At 41.6% G+C, this 17,981-nt stretch overlaps 1 protein-coding gene across 3 annotated transcripts in view; it reads right to left on the reverse strand.

The window, feature by feature from the left end:
• Positions 1-17,981, reverse strand: part of OTUD7A (OTU deubiquitinase 7A) — a 393,053-nt gene that overhangs the window by 179,926 nt on the left and 195,146 nt on the right. Inside the window, exon 1 of one of the 3 annotated variants that reach the window (XM_054666883.2) lies at positions 12,616-13,450. The exons of the other annotated variants lie outside the window; for them this stretch is intronic. Within the exon in view, the coding sequence (XP_054522858.1) occupies positions 12,616-12,873 (258 nt within the window). The 5' untranslated portion in view covers positions 12,874-13,450. Of the gene's footprint in view, positions 1-12,615; positions 13,451-17,981 lie in introns of those variants that run through there. 3 annotated transcript variants of the gene reach the window in all.

Genomic DNA, 17,981 nt, shown 5'->3' on the forward strand with positions numbered 1-17,981 from the left:
TTGCACAGCACAGAGCTGTTTTTTTCTTTTTCTTTTTCTTTTTGAGACAGAGTCTTGCTCTGTCGCCCAGGCTGGGGTGCAGTGGCGCGATCTCGGCTCACTGGAAGCTCTGCCTCCCGGGTTCATCCCATTCTCCTTGCCTCAGCCTCCCAAGTAGCTGGGAGTACAGGCACCCACCACCATGCCCAGCTAAATTTTTGTTTGTATTTTTAGTAGAGACAGGGTTTCACCATGTTAGCTAGGATGGTCTCGATCTCCTGACCTTGTGATCCGCTCACCTCAGCCTCCCAGAGTGCTGGGATTGCAGGCTTGAGCCACCACACCTGGCTTTCCAGATGTATTTCTTAAACGTCACACTGCCACCATCACCACACCCTCACATTCATGTCCCATGATGATATGGGAGGGACTGGGCTGGTGGGGACATTTGACCCCAGCCACCTGGGCCATCCTCACCCACTGCCCCGTGCCATCCTCCCAAGCATGCACTGTGCCTCTCGACCTGCCTTGTGTGGTCTAAAGCACTCACTCAGCCGCTTTGAACAGCATGAGGCTCTGGGTGGCCGTGCCCTGGCCCTGCATTCCTGTTCTCCTCAGTGCATCCTAGCCCTTGGACAGAACGTCTCTGAAGGTCTCATCAGCCACCCCAGGGAGAGTAATGTGTCCCATCAATGCACGGTGACTGCCTTAGGAGGGGCAGTGCCGTGTGGGGACAGAGGGTTGGCCCTGGAATCAGTCTCTGGGGCCAAAATGGTTCCACCACTTTGTGTGACCTTGGGCATGTTATATCACCTCTCTGTGCCTCAGTTTCCTCATCAATACAATTATAATAATAATTGTATCTCACAGTTATTATGAAATTTTAAGGAATTCATGCACAAAATGTACTGGCCCATAGTACATGCTCAATATACATTAATTGTGAGCCAATGAATGAACTCTCAACAGGGACCCTGAGACCACCCTTGCCTTCCCAGGTCTCCACTGAGCAAGAAAACTGCTGCCACCAGCTTGCTGAAGGCAGGAATAAGGGGCCTACCTCTAGTGCCTTGGCTTGGAATCACAGAGGGTTAAACTGGTGGGGGCTCCTGCCTTCAATTCCGTCTTCTCTCCCGTATCCGAGGTTGCAGTGTTCATTGATTACTTAAGCAACCTTCATGGAGCTGCTAATCTGTTCAGGCCATGACTGCAGGGACTGTGTGGGAACTATGAGCCCCCTGAGCCTTCCCAGGATCTCCCCAGTAAGCAGAAAGGGACAGACACACACATACAGGTCTCAGAGACCAACTGCTGGATTTGGAAGACACTTAGTGGAGGAACTGGTCCAACCAGAGAGAGTAAAATTGCAAGACAGAGGTGTAGCAGGATAAAGACCAAACTACCTCAGGATCCATTTTTCATTAACTTCTGTTTTGGCCAGGTGCGGTGGCTCACACTTGTAATCCCAGCACTTTGGGAGGCCGAGGCTCATAGATCACCTGAGGTCTGGAGTTCAAGGGCAGCCTGGCCAACATGGTGAAACCCCGTCTCTACTAATTTAAAAAAAAAAAAAAGCCAGGTGTGCTGGCAGGCACCTGTAATCCCAGCTACTTGGGAGGCTGAGGCAGGAGAATTGCTTGAACCTGAGAGGTGGAGGTTACAGTGAGCTGAGATCACGCCATTGCACTCCAGCCTGGGCATGAATGAATGAATGAATGAATGAATGAATGAATGAATAAATAAATAAATAAATAAAATAAAATAAAACTTCTGTTTCAATGAAGCTCAAATAAAACACTGCTGCATTATATTTGTAGATGTTATAACTGGACACTGGAAGGCAATAAAACGGGTGGATGGAGAATGAGACTGGGAGATGATGGCAGAGGCTTGTGGTCTGATCCCTGGGGACAGGTACAGGAAGACTATGGGTGAATGAGTGCCTGGAGGTTACTCTTCACTCTCAGGACAGCAAACAGGGTAGTGAATGCTTTTAACATCTCTTTCAACAGAGGGCCAGCTGCCTGAGAGCTGGGATCCACTTCATCCTCCTTTCTATCCTCCTGCCCACAGTGCCTGGCACACAGCAGGGCCAACTCTAAGGTGAGGCGAGGAGGCACCTGCCACTGCTGCAGAATCTAAGGGGGTGCAAAAACACTCAGGAATCGACATAAACAACATTTTAGTGCTATATTTGCAAAAATATCTTTGAGGAACAAAATATCAGCCTTTTAAATGAAGGCAAGGTTGGCATGACCATTTTTCCTTTGCCCCTGGCTCTGCAGGGCTGCCAGGCCCTGGCATGAGCTCAAAGCTGCTGCCTGGGAGGCAGGTGGTTGGGAGGCAGCCCAGTGAACACCCATCACAGCCAGAGAGACTGACCTCAGAGAGGGCCAGCGAGGGCCACGGGAAGGGGCACGCAAGTGAGTGGGGAGTGGGAGCTCACCCTCATCAGGTCTGTTTGATGATACAGCACACTGAACACAGGGATAAGGGAACAGAGGGGTGGATGAACAGATCTGGGGTCGCGCACAGGCTTGGGAGCTGATGGCCTGGCTGGGTGCAAAGCCCCTGCAACCCTGGAAAGGCTACTTCATTTCTTGAAGCCTTGGTTGTCACATCTGAGCAATGAGGGTGAGAACAACCCTGCCTCTTAGAATTGCAGTAAGGATACAGTGAGATGACACTGAAAGAACATGCACTATTACTATTATTACCATTGACATAGATTAAAACAATAGGCAAATGTGCTGTTCTGGTATTGAGAATCCACCCTTGACTACCCATACATTTATACATCCCTGTTAAGCGGGTGAATGGTTAAACATGAAAAAAGGTCAGGCATGCGTTCATCTTGTCCGGCCTGGCGAGGAAGCCCACCCTGGTGAGAAGATCAGATGCCTGGGTTCCCGTGGTGAAATGAATTGGATGTCTCAACTCAGAGGTCAACATTCCAAGAGCCTGCGTGGCCCATCCCTTGCCAGACGCCACTGTGACCTTGGGCAAGCGTGGTGCACTAGGGGAAAAAGGCTTCTGTGGATGCCACATTAGGGAAACACATCTTCCAGAGCATCTTCACGGTTCAGATGAAAATTAAGAAAGCCCAGTGTCTTTCAGGGCGGGGGCATGAGTTCTGGGAAGGTTGGTTCTGCCAAACATTCATATGCGTAGAGCACATTCTCATTTCCAAAGCTTGGCCACGTATATTACTTACATAACCTCCACAACACCAGCTAGAGATAAAGATGAGTCTAAGAGTAATTTGGACTGTGATGAAGCAAGTTCTCCAGGAAATTCAATGTAAAAAGCCCTGGGTGAGGAGAGGGGAGGTGCTTCTTACTGAGGAATAAGAAGAGAGGTTTGGCCAGACAGCGACAGATAGGGCTGTGTGAAAATCAAACAAAAGTGGCTATAGGAATGTCTGTGGGGTACATTGAAGTTCTTCGCATTGTTGCAGGATCATTTCACTCTTTAGTTTTCCCCTTGTTGAAGCTGATATTCTCAAACACATTGTCTTGTAGGAACTGAGGAAGGCTCCAGCAGCAACAGTGGGTAGTGCTGGGACCCACCACTTGTACCTGAGGCTCGGAGAAGGCACATGTGTGGGCTTTGAGCCCATTTCACTTGTCCAGCAGGTGCCGCGGGCTGGACACCCAATGGGCCCAATGGGAAGGAGACATGCCTTCTGTTCAGGGGCCATGACTGGGCCTTGTGCCAGCTCTCAGAGCATCTGGTGCCTTTAAAATAAAATATGTGCATAGATGCATGATTGGAAGCAAAACAATTCCTTAGTTGACACTCACTTATTGTACTTTTTCATAATTTTCTCCTAGTATGGAAAGATGGAAGAAAAGTCTCTCCTAAAATGTATAACTTTGGGAATAGCAGTAAGTGTAGGATCTACTGGGGTTTTGTCTTATATGCATTGAAATGATATACTCATCAATGACATATCAAATTCTTCAATGGTTCTTAATACGAGTTAAACAGTAGTTTAACTGACAGGAGAAAGTGGGGCACTAGAAATTGTAAATGGCACCTCAACATTCCAGTCTCTCTACTCTTGAGCTTAGATTTTTAGGCTAACAAGGAGAACACAGAATTACCTGATGGTATATATTTTAAAAATATTTTTCTAATAAAAATTTAAATATGTATAAAAGTAGACAGAAAAGGATATTAAAGCCAATGTACCCATCCCTCAGGCATGACAATCATCAATTCTTAGCCAACCATGCTTCTTCTCTATCTCCAACCCTTCTCCTGCTCACATAACTTTGAAGCAAATTCCAGATAACACGTTATTTCATCCACAACTACTTCCATCTCTCTCTAAGACTCTTTAAAACATAACCACAGTACCATAATCCCACCTAAAAATAACAAAAATTCTTCAGTGCAATATCCAGTGTGCAAATTTCCAATGATATCAAATGTTGTAAGTTCACATATTTACTTTTTCAGTTTGTTTGAATCAGAATTCAAGTAAGATCTCTTATTGTAATTGGTTGATATGTCTTTTTTAATCTACAGATTTTACCTCCGTCTTTTTTCCTCTGTTTGTTGAAAAATCTTATATATATATTTTTCTCTAGAGTTTTCTATCATCTGGCTTTTACTGATTGCTCGTATGGTGCCATGTCACATGCTCCTCTGTCCTCTCTATTTCATGTAAATCAGCACTGGGATATAAGACTCGATCAGATTCAGATTCAATTTGGGGCACATTTTGGTGCTGTCTTCTTCCATCAGTTGGCACTGGGTATCTGTCTCTGCCTGTGATAGTAGCAGCCACTGATGATTATTGCCTAGACTCAGCAATTCAAGAGGGGTTGCGTATACTGGCAGCATAATTCTTTTATTCATTCTTTATTTATTAGCTGGAATTCTTAAAGGGAAACTTCTACTAATCTACTATTTGGTCACCCAGTGGTAGACATCTAATAGAAAAGGCAAGATAGATGCTTTATTTATGACCTTTTAATTCATCATTTTACTTGGACAAGTTGGTTCACTAGCTTCCTTCCACGGGATCAATTTGTTACTTCTTTTTTTGAAATATTTTGCATTCGTTGATTTAAACATATTTTATGCATTTCAATCTATCCAATATAGAGCAGTTGTTGTCTTTATTGATGCTTAAGTCCTGAATCAAGTTCCCTTGACACTAGTGTAGCTGATAGAGTCTTTTCTACATATCTTGTGTGACAAAATGTTTCAGGTCCCTTTTCTACATCTACTGTTCCGGATCTAGAATTCAACATTTCTCCAAAGAACTATGAGTCTTTTTTATTGAGAATGGTTTTTCAAGACCACAATCTGAATGCTTGGTGTACCCATAACTAGTGGTTTAGTCATCATTTACAGGACTTCTTGGACAGCTAAGAAATATGTTTGTTTTAAAAACAAATTTTGAGTTCATTCTAATATTTCCAATTCAAATTGAAGACTTAGGAGTTTTTACTTAACCTAATCTCTTTTACAGATGAACCTCCTTCCCACACCAAATCCTAGTTCCTAATAAAATCAGGAATGATAGCATATTACACAGTTACTCTTTCAATTTATCCTGCTCAAATCAAAGCTATTGATTTCTGTGTGCTAAATTTATATCTTGCTATTTTACTAAGTTCTTACAATTTATAGCAAATTTCCAGTTTTTTTTAGTTTTCCAGATACACGATCATATCAAATGCAAATATAGTTTGTGTTAACTCTTTTTTTTGAGATGGAGTATCTCTCTATTGCCAAATCCTGTCCGATTTCCTTGATTAATGCATTCAATATAATATTACATACTATGAGATGTTATGGGCATCTTTGGTTTGCTCCTAACTTTAGTGGGAATAACTTTGGTGTTTCCACACTGAAAAAGATGCTGGGTGTGGGGTCTTGGGCTACACACACACACACACACACACACACAAGTTTTTAAAAATTTAATTTAAAGTTCCAGGATACATGTGCAGGATGTGCAGGTTTGTTACATAGGTAAACGTGTGCCATGGTGGTTTGTTGTACCTATCAACCCATCACCTGGGTATTAAGCCCTGCATGCATTATTTATCCTGATGCTCACCATCCCCCACATCCCCCCGACAGGCCCCAGGGTGTGTTGTTTCCCTCCCTGTGTCCATGTGTTCTCATTGTTCACTCTCACTTATAAGTGAGAACATGTGGTGTTTGGTTTTCTGTTCCTGTGTTAGTCTGCTGAGGATAATGGCTTTCAGTTCCAACCATGTCCCTGCAAAGGACATGATCTGTTTCCTTTTTATGGCTGCATAGTATTCCATGATGTATATGTACCACATTTTCTTTAAAAAAATTTTATTTTTCCATAAGTTATTGGGGTACAGGTGGTGTTTGGTTACATGAGTAATTTCTTTAGTTGCGATTTTTGAGATTTTGGTGCACCCATCACCTGAGCAGTACACACAGAACCCTATTTGCAGTCTTTTATCCTTTGCTCCCCTCCCATCCTTCCCCCCAAGTCCCCAAAGTCCATTGTATCATTCTTATGCCTTTGCGTCCTCATAGCTTAGCTCCCACATATCAGTGAGAGCGTACGATCTCATTCCTGAGTTACTTAACTTAGAATAATAGTCTCCAATCTCATCCAGGTCACTGCAAATGATGTTAATTCATTTCTTTTTATGGCCAACTAGTATTCCATTGTATAAATATACTATAGTTTCTTTATCCACTCATTGATTGATGGCATTTGGGTTGGTTCCATGATTTTGCAATTGTGAATTGTGCTGCTACAAACATGCGTGTGCAAGTATCTTCTTCGTATAACGATTTCTTTTCCTCTGGGTAGATACCAAGTAGTGGGATTGCTGGATCAAATGGTAGCTCTACTTTTAGTTCTTTAAGGAGTCTCCACACTGTTTTCCATAGTGGCTGCACTAGTTTACATTCCCACCAGCAGTGTAGAAGTGCTCCCTGTTCACCACATCCATGCCAACATCTACTGTTTGTTGATTTTTTTTTTTTATTACGGCCATTCTTGCAGGAGTAAGGTGGTATTACATTGTGGTTTTGATTTCCATTTCCCTGACCATTAGAGATGTTGAGCATTTTTTCATGTTTGTTGGCCATTTGTATATCTTCTTTTGAGAATTGTCTATTCATATCCTTAGCCCACTTTTTGATGGGATTTTTTTTTCTTACTGATTTGAGTTTGTGGTAGATTCTGGATATTAGTCCTTTGTCAGATGTATAGATTGTGAAGATTTTCTCCCACTCTGTGGGGTATCTGTTTACTCTGCTGGCTGTTCCTTTTACCATGCAAAAGCTCTTTAGTTTAATTAAGTCCCAGCTATTTATCTTTGTTTTTATTGCATTTGCTTTTGGGTTCTTGCTCGTGAAATCCTTGCCTAAGCCAATGTCTACAAGGGGTTTTCCAATGTTATCTTCTAGAACTTTTATAGTTTCAGGTCTTAGATATAAGTCATTAATCCCTCTTGAGTTGATTTTTGTATAAAGTGAGAGATGAGGATCCTGCTCCATTCTCCTACATGTGGCCAGCCAATTATCCCAGCATCGTTTGTTCAAAAGGGCATCCTTTCCCTACTTTATGTTTTTGTTTGCTTTGTCAAAGATCAGTTGGCTGTAAGTATTTGGGTGTATTTCTGGGTTCTCTATTGTTTTCCATTGCTCTATGTGCCTATTTTTATACCAGTACCATGCTGTTTTGGTGACTACGGCCTTATAGTATAGTTTGAAATCAGGTAGTGTGATGCCTCCAAATTTGTTCTTTTTGCTTAGTCTGACTTTGGCTATGCAGGCTCTTTTTTTGGTTCCATATGAATTTTAGAATTGCTGTTTCTAATTCTGTGAAGAATGATGGCAGTATTTTGATGGGGATTGCACTGAATTTGTAGATTGCTTTTGGCAGTATGGTCATTTTCTCAATATTGATTCTACCCATCCATGAGCATGGGATGTGTTCCCAATTGTTTGTGTCATCTATGATTTCTTTCACCAGTGTTCTGTAGTTTTCCTTGTAGAGGTCTTTCATCTCCTTGGTTAGGTATATTCCTAAGTATTTGGTTTTATTTTTGCAGCTGTTATAAAAACAGTTGAGTTATTGATTTGATTCTCCGCTTGGTCTCTCCTGGTGTATAGAAGAGCTACCAATTTGTGTACATTAATCTTGTATCCAGAAACTTTGCTGAATTCTTTCATCAGTTCTAGGAGCTTTCTGGAGGAGTCTTTAGGGTTTTCAAGGTAAACAATCATATTATCAGCAAACAGTGATAGTATGACTGCCTCTTCACTGATGTGGATGCCCTTTATTTCTCTCGTCTGATTGCTCTGGCTAGGACCTCAAGTACTATGTTGAAGAGGAGTGGTGAGAGTGGGCATCCTTGTCTTGTTCCAGTTCTCAGAGGGAAGCTTTCAACTTTTCCCATTCAGTATTATGTTGGCTATGGGTTTGTCACAGATGGCTTTTATTACATTGAGGTATGTCCCTTGTATGCCGGTTTTGCTGAGAGTTTTAATCATAAAGCGATGCCGGATTTTGTTGAATGCTTTTTCTGCATCTATTGAGACGATCACGTGATTTTTGTTCCAAATTCTATTTGTGTGGTACATTGCGTTTATTGACTTGCGTATGTGAAATCATCCCTTCATCCCTGGTATGAAACCCACTTGATCATGGTGGATTTTTTTTTTTGATATGTTGTTGGATTCTGTTAGCCAGTATTTTGTTAAGGATTTTAGCATCTATGTTCAGCAAGGATATCAGTCTGTAGTTTTCTTTTTTGGTTATGTCCTTTCCTGGTTTTGGTATTAGGGTGAGGCTAGCTTCATAGAATGAATTAGGGAGGCTTTCCTCTTTCTCTGTCTTGTGGAATAGCGTCGAATTCTGCTGTGAATCCATCTGGTCCTGGACTTCTTTTGTTGGTAATTTTTAAATTAAGATTTCAATCACACTGCTTGTTATTGGTCTGTTCAGGGTATCTAATTCTTCCTGATTTAAGCTAGGAGGATTGTATTTTTCCAGGAATTTATCCATGTCTTCTAGGTTTTCTAGTTTATGTGTGTAAAGGTGTTCATAGTAGCCTTGAATAATCCTTCGTATTTCTGTGGTGTCACATCTTTTGTATTTCTGTGGTGTAATATCTCCCGTTTGTTTCTTAATGAGGTTAATTAGATTTTCTCTCTTCTTTTCTTAGTTAATCTTTCAGTGGTCTTGAATTTTATTTATTTTTTCAAAAAATCAGCTTTTGTTTCATTTATCTTTTGTATTTTTTTTGTTTCAATTTCATTTAGTTCTGCTCTGATCTTGGTTATTTCCTTTCTTCTGCTGGGTTTGGGTTTGGTTTGTTCTTGTTTCTCTAGTTCCTTGAGGTGTGACTTTAGAATGTCAGTTTCTGCCCTTTCAGTCTTTTTGATAGGTGTTTAGGGCTATGAACTTTCCTCCTAGTATCCCCTTTGCTGTATCCCAGAGGTTTGATAGGTTGTGTCATTATTGTCATTGAGTTTGAATAATTTTTAAATTTCCATCGTGATTACATTTTTGACCCAATGATCATTCAGGAACAGGTTATTTAATTCCCACGTATTTGCATGGTTTTGAAGGTTCCTTTTGGAATTGATTTCCAGTTTGACTCCACTGTGGTCTGAGAGAGTGCTTGATATACTTTAATTTTCTTATATTTACTGAGGCTCATTTTGAGGCCTATCATATGGTCTATCTTGGAGAAACTTCCATGTGCTGTTGAATAGAATGTGTATTCCGTGGTTGTTGGATGAAATGTTCTGTACATATCTGTTAAGTCCATTTGTTCCAAGGTATAGTTTAAATCCATTGTTTCTTTGACTTTCTATCTTGATGACCTGTCTAGTGCTGTCAGTGGAGTACTGAAGTCCCCCACTATTATTGTGTTGCTGTCTATCTCATTTCTTAGGTCTATTAGTAATTGTTGTATAAACTTGGGAGCTCCAGTGTTAGATGCATGTATGTTTAGGATTGTGATATTTTCCTGTTGGACAAGGCCTTTTACCATTATATAATGGTCCCTCTGTGTCTCTTTTAACTGCTGTTGCTTTAAAGTTTGTTTTGCCTGATATAAGAATAGCTACTGCTGCTTGCTTTTGGTGTCCATTTGCATGAAATGCCTTTTTCCACCCCTTTACTTTAAGTTTACGTGAGTCCTTATGTGTTAGGTGAGTCTCCTGAAGGCAGCAGATAGTTCATTGGTGAGTTCTTATTTATTTTGCAGTTCTGTATATTTTAAGTGGAGCATTTAGGCCATTTACATTCAATGTTATTATTGAGATGTGAGGTACCATTGCATTCATTGTGCTATTTGTTGCCTGTGTACCTTGGTTTTTTCATTTTTTGTTTTTGCTTTTTAACTTGTATTTTTGTTTTATAGGTCCTGTGTGATTTATGCTTTACAAAGTTTTGTTTTGATATGTTTCTAGGATTTGTTTCAAGATTTAGAGCTCCTTTTAGCAGTTCTTCTAGTGGTGGCTTGGTAGTGGTCAATTCTCTCTGTATTTTCTGAAAGGCTGTATCTTTCTATCATATATGATGCTTAGTTTTGCTGCATACAAAATTCTTAGCTGAAAATGGTTTCATTTGAGGATACTGAAGATAGGGCCCCAATCCCTTCTAGCTTGTAGGGTTTCTGCTGAGAAATCTGCTGTTAGTCTGACAGGTTTTCCTTTATAGGTTACCTGGTGCTTCTGTCTCACAGCTCTTAAGATTCTTTCCTTCATCTGAACTTTAGATAATCTGATGACAATGTGCCTAAGTGATGATCTTTTTGAGATGAATTTCCCAGGTGTTCTTTGTGCTTCTTGTATTTGAATGACTAGGTCTCTGGCAAGGCCAGGGAAGTTTTCCTCCATTATTCCCCCCAAATATATTTTTCCAAGCTTTTAGAAATCTCTTATTCCTCAGGAACACTGATTATTCTTAGGTTTGGTTGTTTAACATAGTCCCAGCCTTCTTGGAGGCTTTGTTCATATTTTCTTATTCTTTTTTCTTTGTCTTTGTTGGATTGGGTTAATTCAAAGACTTTGTCTTCGAGCTCTGAATTTCTTTCTTATACTTGTTCAATTCTATTGCTGAGATTTTCCAAAGCATTTTGCATTTCTATAAGTGTGTCCAGTGTTTCCTGAAGTTTTGATAGTTTTTTCTTTAAGCTCTCTATTTCCTTGAATATTTCTCCCTTCCCTTCTTTTATTGTTTTTTGGATTTCCTCACATCGGGCTTCGCCTTTCTCTGGTGCCTCCCTGATTAGCTTAATAACTAACCTCCTGAATTATTTTTCAGGTAAATCAGGGATTTCTTCTTGGTTTGGATCCATTGCTGGTGAACTAGTGTGATTTTTTGGGGGGTGTTAAAGAGCCTTGTTTGGTCATCTTAGCAGGGTTGGTTTTCTGGTTTCTTCTCATTTGGGTAAGCTCTGTCAGAGGGAAGGTCTAGGGCTGCAGGCTGTTGTTCAGATTCTTTTGTCTCATGGCGTGTTCCATTGTTGCAGTACTCTCCTGCTTTTCCTATAACTGTGGCTTCCTGCCAGCCAAACTGCAGCGACTGCTGTCTCTCTTCTGGGTCTAGCCACCCAGCAAGTCTACCTGGCTCCAGACTGGTACTGGGTATTGTCTGTACAGAGTCCTGTGATGTAAACCATCTATGGGTGTCTTAGCTGTGGACACCAGCACCTGTTCTCCTGGAGCTGGTGGTGGGGTCAAATGGACTCTGCAAGGATTGTTAGCTTTGGTGGTTTAATATCCTATTTTTGTGCTGGTTGGCCACCTGCCAGGAGGTGGCACTTTCCAGGGAGCATCAGCTGTGGTAGCATGGAGAAGAACCAGTGGTGGGTGGGGCCCTAGAACTCCCAAGATTACATGCCATTTGTCTTCAGCTACCAGGGTGGATAGGGAAGGCCCATCAGGTGGGGGCAGGGTTGGGTATGTCTTAGTTCAGACTGTCCTTGGGTGCGTCTTGCTGAGGCTGCTGTGGGGGATGGGGGATGAGGTTCCCAGGTCAATGGAGTTGTGTACCTACGAGGATTATGGTTGCCTCTGCTGAGTCATGCAGGCTGTCAGGGAAGTGAGGGAAAGCCGGCAGTCGCAGGCCTCACCCAGCTCCCATGCAGTCCGAAGGGCCGGTCTTCTCCCACTGTGCCTCCCCTAACAGCCCCAAGTCTGTTTCCAGGCAGTGGGTGAGCAGAGCTGAGAACTTGCCCCAGGTTACCTGCTTCCCAGCTGGAAAGAAAAGGGCTTGGTTCTATCCCCGCCTGTGGAGAGTCTGCAGGACAGATTCGCACCCTCCCCTGAGTTCTGGCAAAGAGGCTTCTCATCCAGTTCAAATTGTTACAAAGTTCAGCTGGAGACTTCCTTCTCCCTGTGGTGTTTTTCCCCCCTCCTCTGGCTTCCCTCCCAAAGGATCCCTGTGGTGCCAGGCAGGAATGGCCTGCTTGGGGACCCAGGGAGCTCCCAGGGCCTTTCCCACTGCTTCCTCTACCCCTGTATTTCACTCAGTTCTTTAAACTGACTCAGCTCCAGTTAAGGTCGGAAACTTCTGCAAACAGACCTTGAATTTCTCCATTGGGGGTGTGTGTTCGGGAGAACAGGATCTCCCTTTTCCACTTCCGCAGGTGGGGCACTCACAGTATTTGAGGTGTTTCCTGGGTCCTGCAGGAGCAGTCTGCTTCCTTCAGAGGGTCTGTGGGTCCTCTCAGGATTGCTGGTTTGTTCTTGCAGTCGATCTGGAGCTAAAAATTCACGATGCAAGCCTCGGAATGCTGCTGTGTCCGAGTCAGAGCCATGAAGATCCCATATTTTCTTTATCCAGTCTATCACTGATGGGCATTTGGGTTGATTCCATGTCTTTGCTATTGTGAATACTGCTGAAATGAACACACACATGCATATATCTTTATAACAGAATGATTTATATTCCTTTGGGTATATATAGTAATGGGATTGCCGGGTCAAATGTTATTTCTGGTTCTAGGTCTTTGAGGAATCGCCACACTGTTTTCCACAATGGTTGAACTAATTTACATTCCCACTAACAGTGTAAATGCATTCTTATTTCTCCACAGCTTCACCAGCATCTGTTGTTTCTTGGCTTTTTAATAACTGTCATTCTGACTAGCACGAGATGGTATCTCATTGCAGTTTTGCTTTGCATTTCTGTAATGACCAGTGATGTTGAGCTCTATTTCATGTTTGTTAGCCACCTAAATGTCTTCTTTTGAGAAGTGTCTGTTCATATCCTTTGCCCACTTTTTAATGGGTTTGTTTCTTTCTCGTAAATTTGTTCCTTGTAGATTCTGGATATTAGACCTTTATCAGATGGATAGATTATAAAAATCTTCTCCCGGCCGGGCGCGGTGGCTCACGCCTGTAATCCCAGCACTTTGGGAGGCCGAAGCGGGCGGATCACAAGGTCAGGAGATCAAGACCATCCTGGCTAACAAGGTGAAACCCCGTCTCTACTAAAAATACCAAAAAAAAAATTAGCCGGGCTTGGTGGCGGGCGCCTGTAGTCCCAGCTACTTGGGAGGCTGAGACAGGAGAATGGCATGAACCCGGGAGGCGGAGCTTGCAGTGAGCCGAGATCGCGCCACTGCACTCCAGCCTGGGGGACAAAGCGAGACTCCGTCTCAAAAAAAAAAAAAAATCTTCTCCCATTCTGTAGGCTGTCTGTTCACCTGATAACAGCTTCCTTTGCTGTGCAGAAGCTCTTTAGTTTAATTAGATCCCAATCTTTGCTTTTATTGCAATTGCTTTTGATGTTTTTGTCATGAAATCTTTGCCCATGCCTACGTCCTAGATGGCATTGCCTAGATTTTCTTCTAGGGTTTTTATAGTTTTGGGTTTTACATTTAAATCTTTAATCCATCTTGAGTTAATTTTTGTATAAGGTGTAAGGAAGGGATCCAGTTTCAATTTTCTGCATATGGCTAGCCAGTTTTCCCAGCACCATTTATTAAATAAGGAATCCTTTCCCCATTGCTTGTTTTTGTCAAAAATCAGATGGCTGCAGATGTGTGGTCTTATTTCCAAGATCTCTATTCTGTTCCATTGGTCTATGTGTCTGTTTTTTGTAGCAGTACCATGCTGTTTTGGTTTCTGTAGCCTTGTAGTATAGTTTGAAGTTGGGTAGTGACACACACGTTTAAAAGGTATACATGAACCTCTTCTACTGAGTGGTTTTATTATGGATAGATGTTGACTTTCATACTATTTTTTTCATAAAATCTACTAATATGATGAATTATATTAATGTGCTTCCTAATACTGAACCTAACTCATGTTTCTGGAATAAATCTCCTTTAATCATTCATTGATGTTTCTTTTTATGAGCTTTTTGATTTGGTTTTGCTAATTTTTATTTAAAACTCTTTTTTAAACGATTCCCATAATACTTGATTATTTTTTTCTAACTTTTACTTTAGGCTCGGGGGACATGCACAGGTTTGTTATATACGTAAACTGCATGTCATGGGGGTTTGGTGTAGAGATTATTTTGCCACCCAGGTAATAAGCATAGGACCTGCTAGGTAGTATTTTTATCCTCATCCTCTTCCCACCCTCCATCCTCAAGTAGGTCCCAAAGTCTGTTGTTCCTTTCTTTGAGTCCATGTGTACTTAATGCTTAGCTCCCACTTTTAAGTAAGAACACATGGCATTTGGTTTTCTGTAAAATTCTTAAATTAATATTAATAAACTAGATTGAGCTATGGTTTTTACTTTTATGTGTAATCGTTGTCAGGCTTTATAGTTAATATTATATACATAAAACAAAATTGAAAGTTTCACTTTATTTTCAATGCTCTGGATTAACCTAAGTAGCACCAGGGCCATTCGATATCTGAAGGTTGGTAGATTTGACCCACAAATCAATCTTCCTGGTCCTTCTTTTTCAGGGAGCTCTTTTACACCTTCCTCTAATTTTTTCCTGTGGAAATTGCTCTGCCCAGTCTTTCTATCTCTATATGGTTTAATTTTGTTAGGTCATATTTTCCTAGAGATTTATCCATCTTAACTTGGTTTTCAAATTTATTTGAATGCAGTTAAAAAGATTCTTCCCATGGGCCTAAATCCCCTATCTATCTCACTAAGGAAAATAAATGTTACTTGCTGAGTGCCCACAATTACATTGATCGTGCTTACTGCTTTAAGGGTGAGTTAACTCTCATACAGGCAACAATTCCACAGGGACAGTGGTTTAGTTCCATTTTACTAAAGCCCAGAGTGCCCAGTGGCAGAGTAAGGATTCCCACATAGACTCACTTTGATCCAAAAGTCACCATTATTCCATCACACAATACCATCCCTTTACAATGGAACGGGGTGTCTTCAAAAGGTGTCAGGTCAAAACATCTGGTGCCTTTGAAATATATTATGTGCATAGATGCATGATTGGAAGCAAAACATTTCCTTAGTTGACACTCACTCAGTTGTACCTTTTCATAGTTTTCTCCCAGTATGGAAAGATGGAAGAAAAGTATCTTCTAAAATTTACATATTTGGGAATAGCAGTAAGTGTAGGACCTACTGAAGTCTTCTCCTGTGTGCACTGAAATGATATACTCATCAATGGCATATAGAATTCTTCCAGGGTTCCTCCTATGACAGCAAGTGTACAGCTGTCATTACAGTCATGGGCTTATGATCCCAAAAAGGTTACAGACTGTTCATAAAAACTACAGATGCTCAATTTATGATGGGGTTATACACCAATAAACTTATCTTAAGTTGAAAATACATTAAGTTGAAAATGAATTTAATATTCCAATAAATCCACCTTAAAGTTGAAATAAGTTGAACCATCGTTAAGTCCAGAAGCTCCTTGACTTATGATGGGGTAACCTCCCAAGAAATCTATCCTAAAGTTAGAAAATCCTAAGTCCAACCATTCTAAATTTGGACTAGTTTGTAGATAATTCCTAAAGAATCCACAAGGAATAATAATCAATAGTTTTGAAGAAAAGACTTAATCACGAAAGTGAACTTTGTAAGGCCACGAAACATGGTGACACTTGTTCTGACTTGTAGAAAACTACAATCTTGCAACAGTGTAATGTGCCCCCACCCTTAAAAGATCACCTTACAAGAGAACCTCCATGTCACAGAGATTATCTCATCCCTGAAAATGCGCAGCAGAGCTTGCCTGACAATTCTAAACCTTCAGCATTGGAATGCTTGCAAGGCCGCTTTGCTTTGAAAGATTTATGTTTTTATTCTTCAGGCTCACAAATCTAGCTGTTACACTGGCATAAAATATGTGCCTGAATCAGACCAATGTGCCATTGACAAGGGTTTAAAAAAAATCCAAAAACCTGACAAATCAGGTTGCTACTTTTACTATCGATTCCAATCACTAAATCAGTTCTTCTGGGTAAAGGCACCTTATTTTCAAGGCAAAGACAGCCTAATGGGTCAGCCTCTTTTCCCGGCCTGCCATTGTCATTGTGACAAGTGGTGGGGCACACTTTGCGCATTGAGCTGTCACCCCAACCTACTTGCCTCCTTCTTCTCTGTGAAGGCTGCCCTGGAGGACAGGGTTCATGTTTTATTTGTCTTAACATCACCACAAGCTGGAATATACCAGATAATAAGTATGCTGAATAAATGAACAAAAGGAAACTAAAAACACTAAACCTACCTTCATACTCCATTCTGATGGGCAGACATGAAAATACCCAAAATTCCACCTAGATTGGAATCAGTACTCTAATACTGCTTACAAGTAAACCCATTGGAATATAAGAAAGGAACAGTTCTCTGTGCCTGGCAGATGAAGACAGCTGAAGGTAAGATAAATTTTTGAGGAGGATTAAGGAAAAGTGCAAAGAGGGCATTCTGGGCTGGATGAGCAGCATGGGTGGTGGCCAGGCACAGATACCCCAGTGTGTCCAGGAGAGCCGGTGGCCAAGAGGCTGGGGATGAAGGTGAGGGCCAGCCCTGGGGGCTGCCAGGGTGAGTAGCTTACCTATGTTATGAGGCCAGTGGGAGGCTGATGAGAATTTCAGAAGACAGAACTGACAGGAATGACATGCTTTAGGAAAATAAATGAAGATACAAAAAATTGGCATCCAGAGCCTAGAAGGCAACGGGCAGGTGCTAGCCCAGCTTCTTAGATGTTGTCCACTGCATACCCTTGCACCTACTGCAGACTGAATCTTGGTTTATCAGGGAGCAGTTGAGACCCTGGATTTCAGAAAAGAAAGACAAAATTCCTAGCACCCAGGGATGAAATGCAATTGGTAAAAGCCCGTTATTCCCCGACTTGTGATTCACCAATCTGCATCTGCCATGCTGGATGACGATTCAGTCTACCTGATGGAAATGGCTGGGTTTCCAACTGGTTGGGTTGAGAGGAAAGCACTTGCTTACCTGATAGAAAGAGACAGGCTTAAATGGAATAGTCCTTTCTCATGATGCCTTTTTCCCCTTCTTTCTGCCTTGAGTGAGGAAATAACATCTGCAAGTCCACCCACCATTCTGGGAGTACAAAACATAATGCAAGAGGACAAAACCCAAGAAAAGTTGGGTGGAGTAGGAAGCTATTTCCGATGGTATCATGGAACACTTGCACCAGCCGTAGACAGTCCACCCATGGACTTCTTATTATACTTCTCATCTAAGTATCTATTTTTTCAAGCCAGTTAAGTCAAATGTCTGGTTACTTGTAGCTGAATGTATTCCTAATTGATAGATAAAGGTAAAATGACTTAGAGGTCTGAACTAGAAAAGAGGCAATAGAAAAAAAAAACCCAAGGCAAATACCATTTATAAACATAGATGTACAACTTAAAATTAAAGATTAGCAAATGAGTCCAAAACACAGAAAAAGACATAAAGAGACAAATTAGAGCCTTGGAGCTGCTGCAGCCATCTTGGGTGCTTGGTTGTGGGGGTTATTAGGGTGGAAGGAGATGAGTCTGTGGGGTTCTAGAGATGCCATTACCAACCCTGGAGTGCCTCATTCTCGTACATGTGAGAGAAGTGAATTCTCCTCT

The sequence above is a fragment of the Pan troglodytes genome, chromosome 16 (genome assembly GCF_028858775.2).
Source record: "Pan troglodytes isolate AG18354 chromosome 16, NHGRI_mPanTro3-v2.0_pri, whole genome shotgun sequence".
In the NCBI taxonomy this organism is placed as follows: Eukaryota; Metazoa; Chordata; class Mammalia; order Primates; family Hominidae; genus Pan; species Pan troglodytes.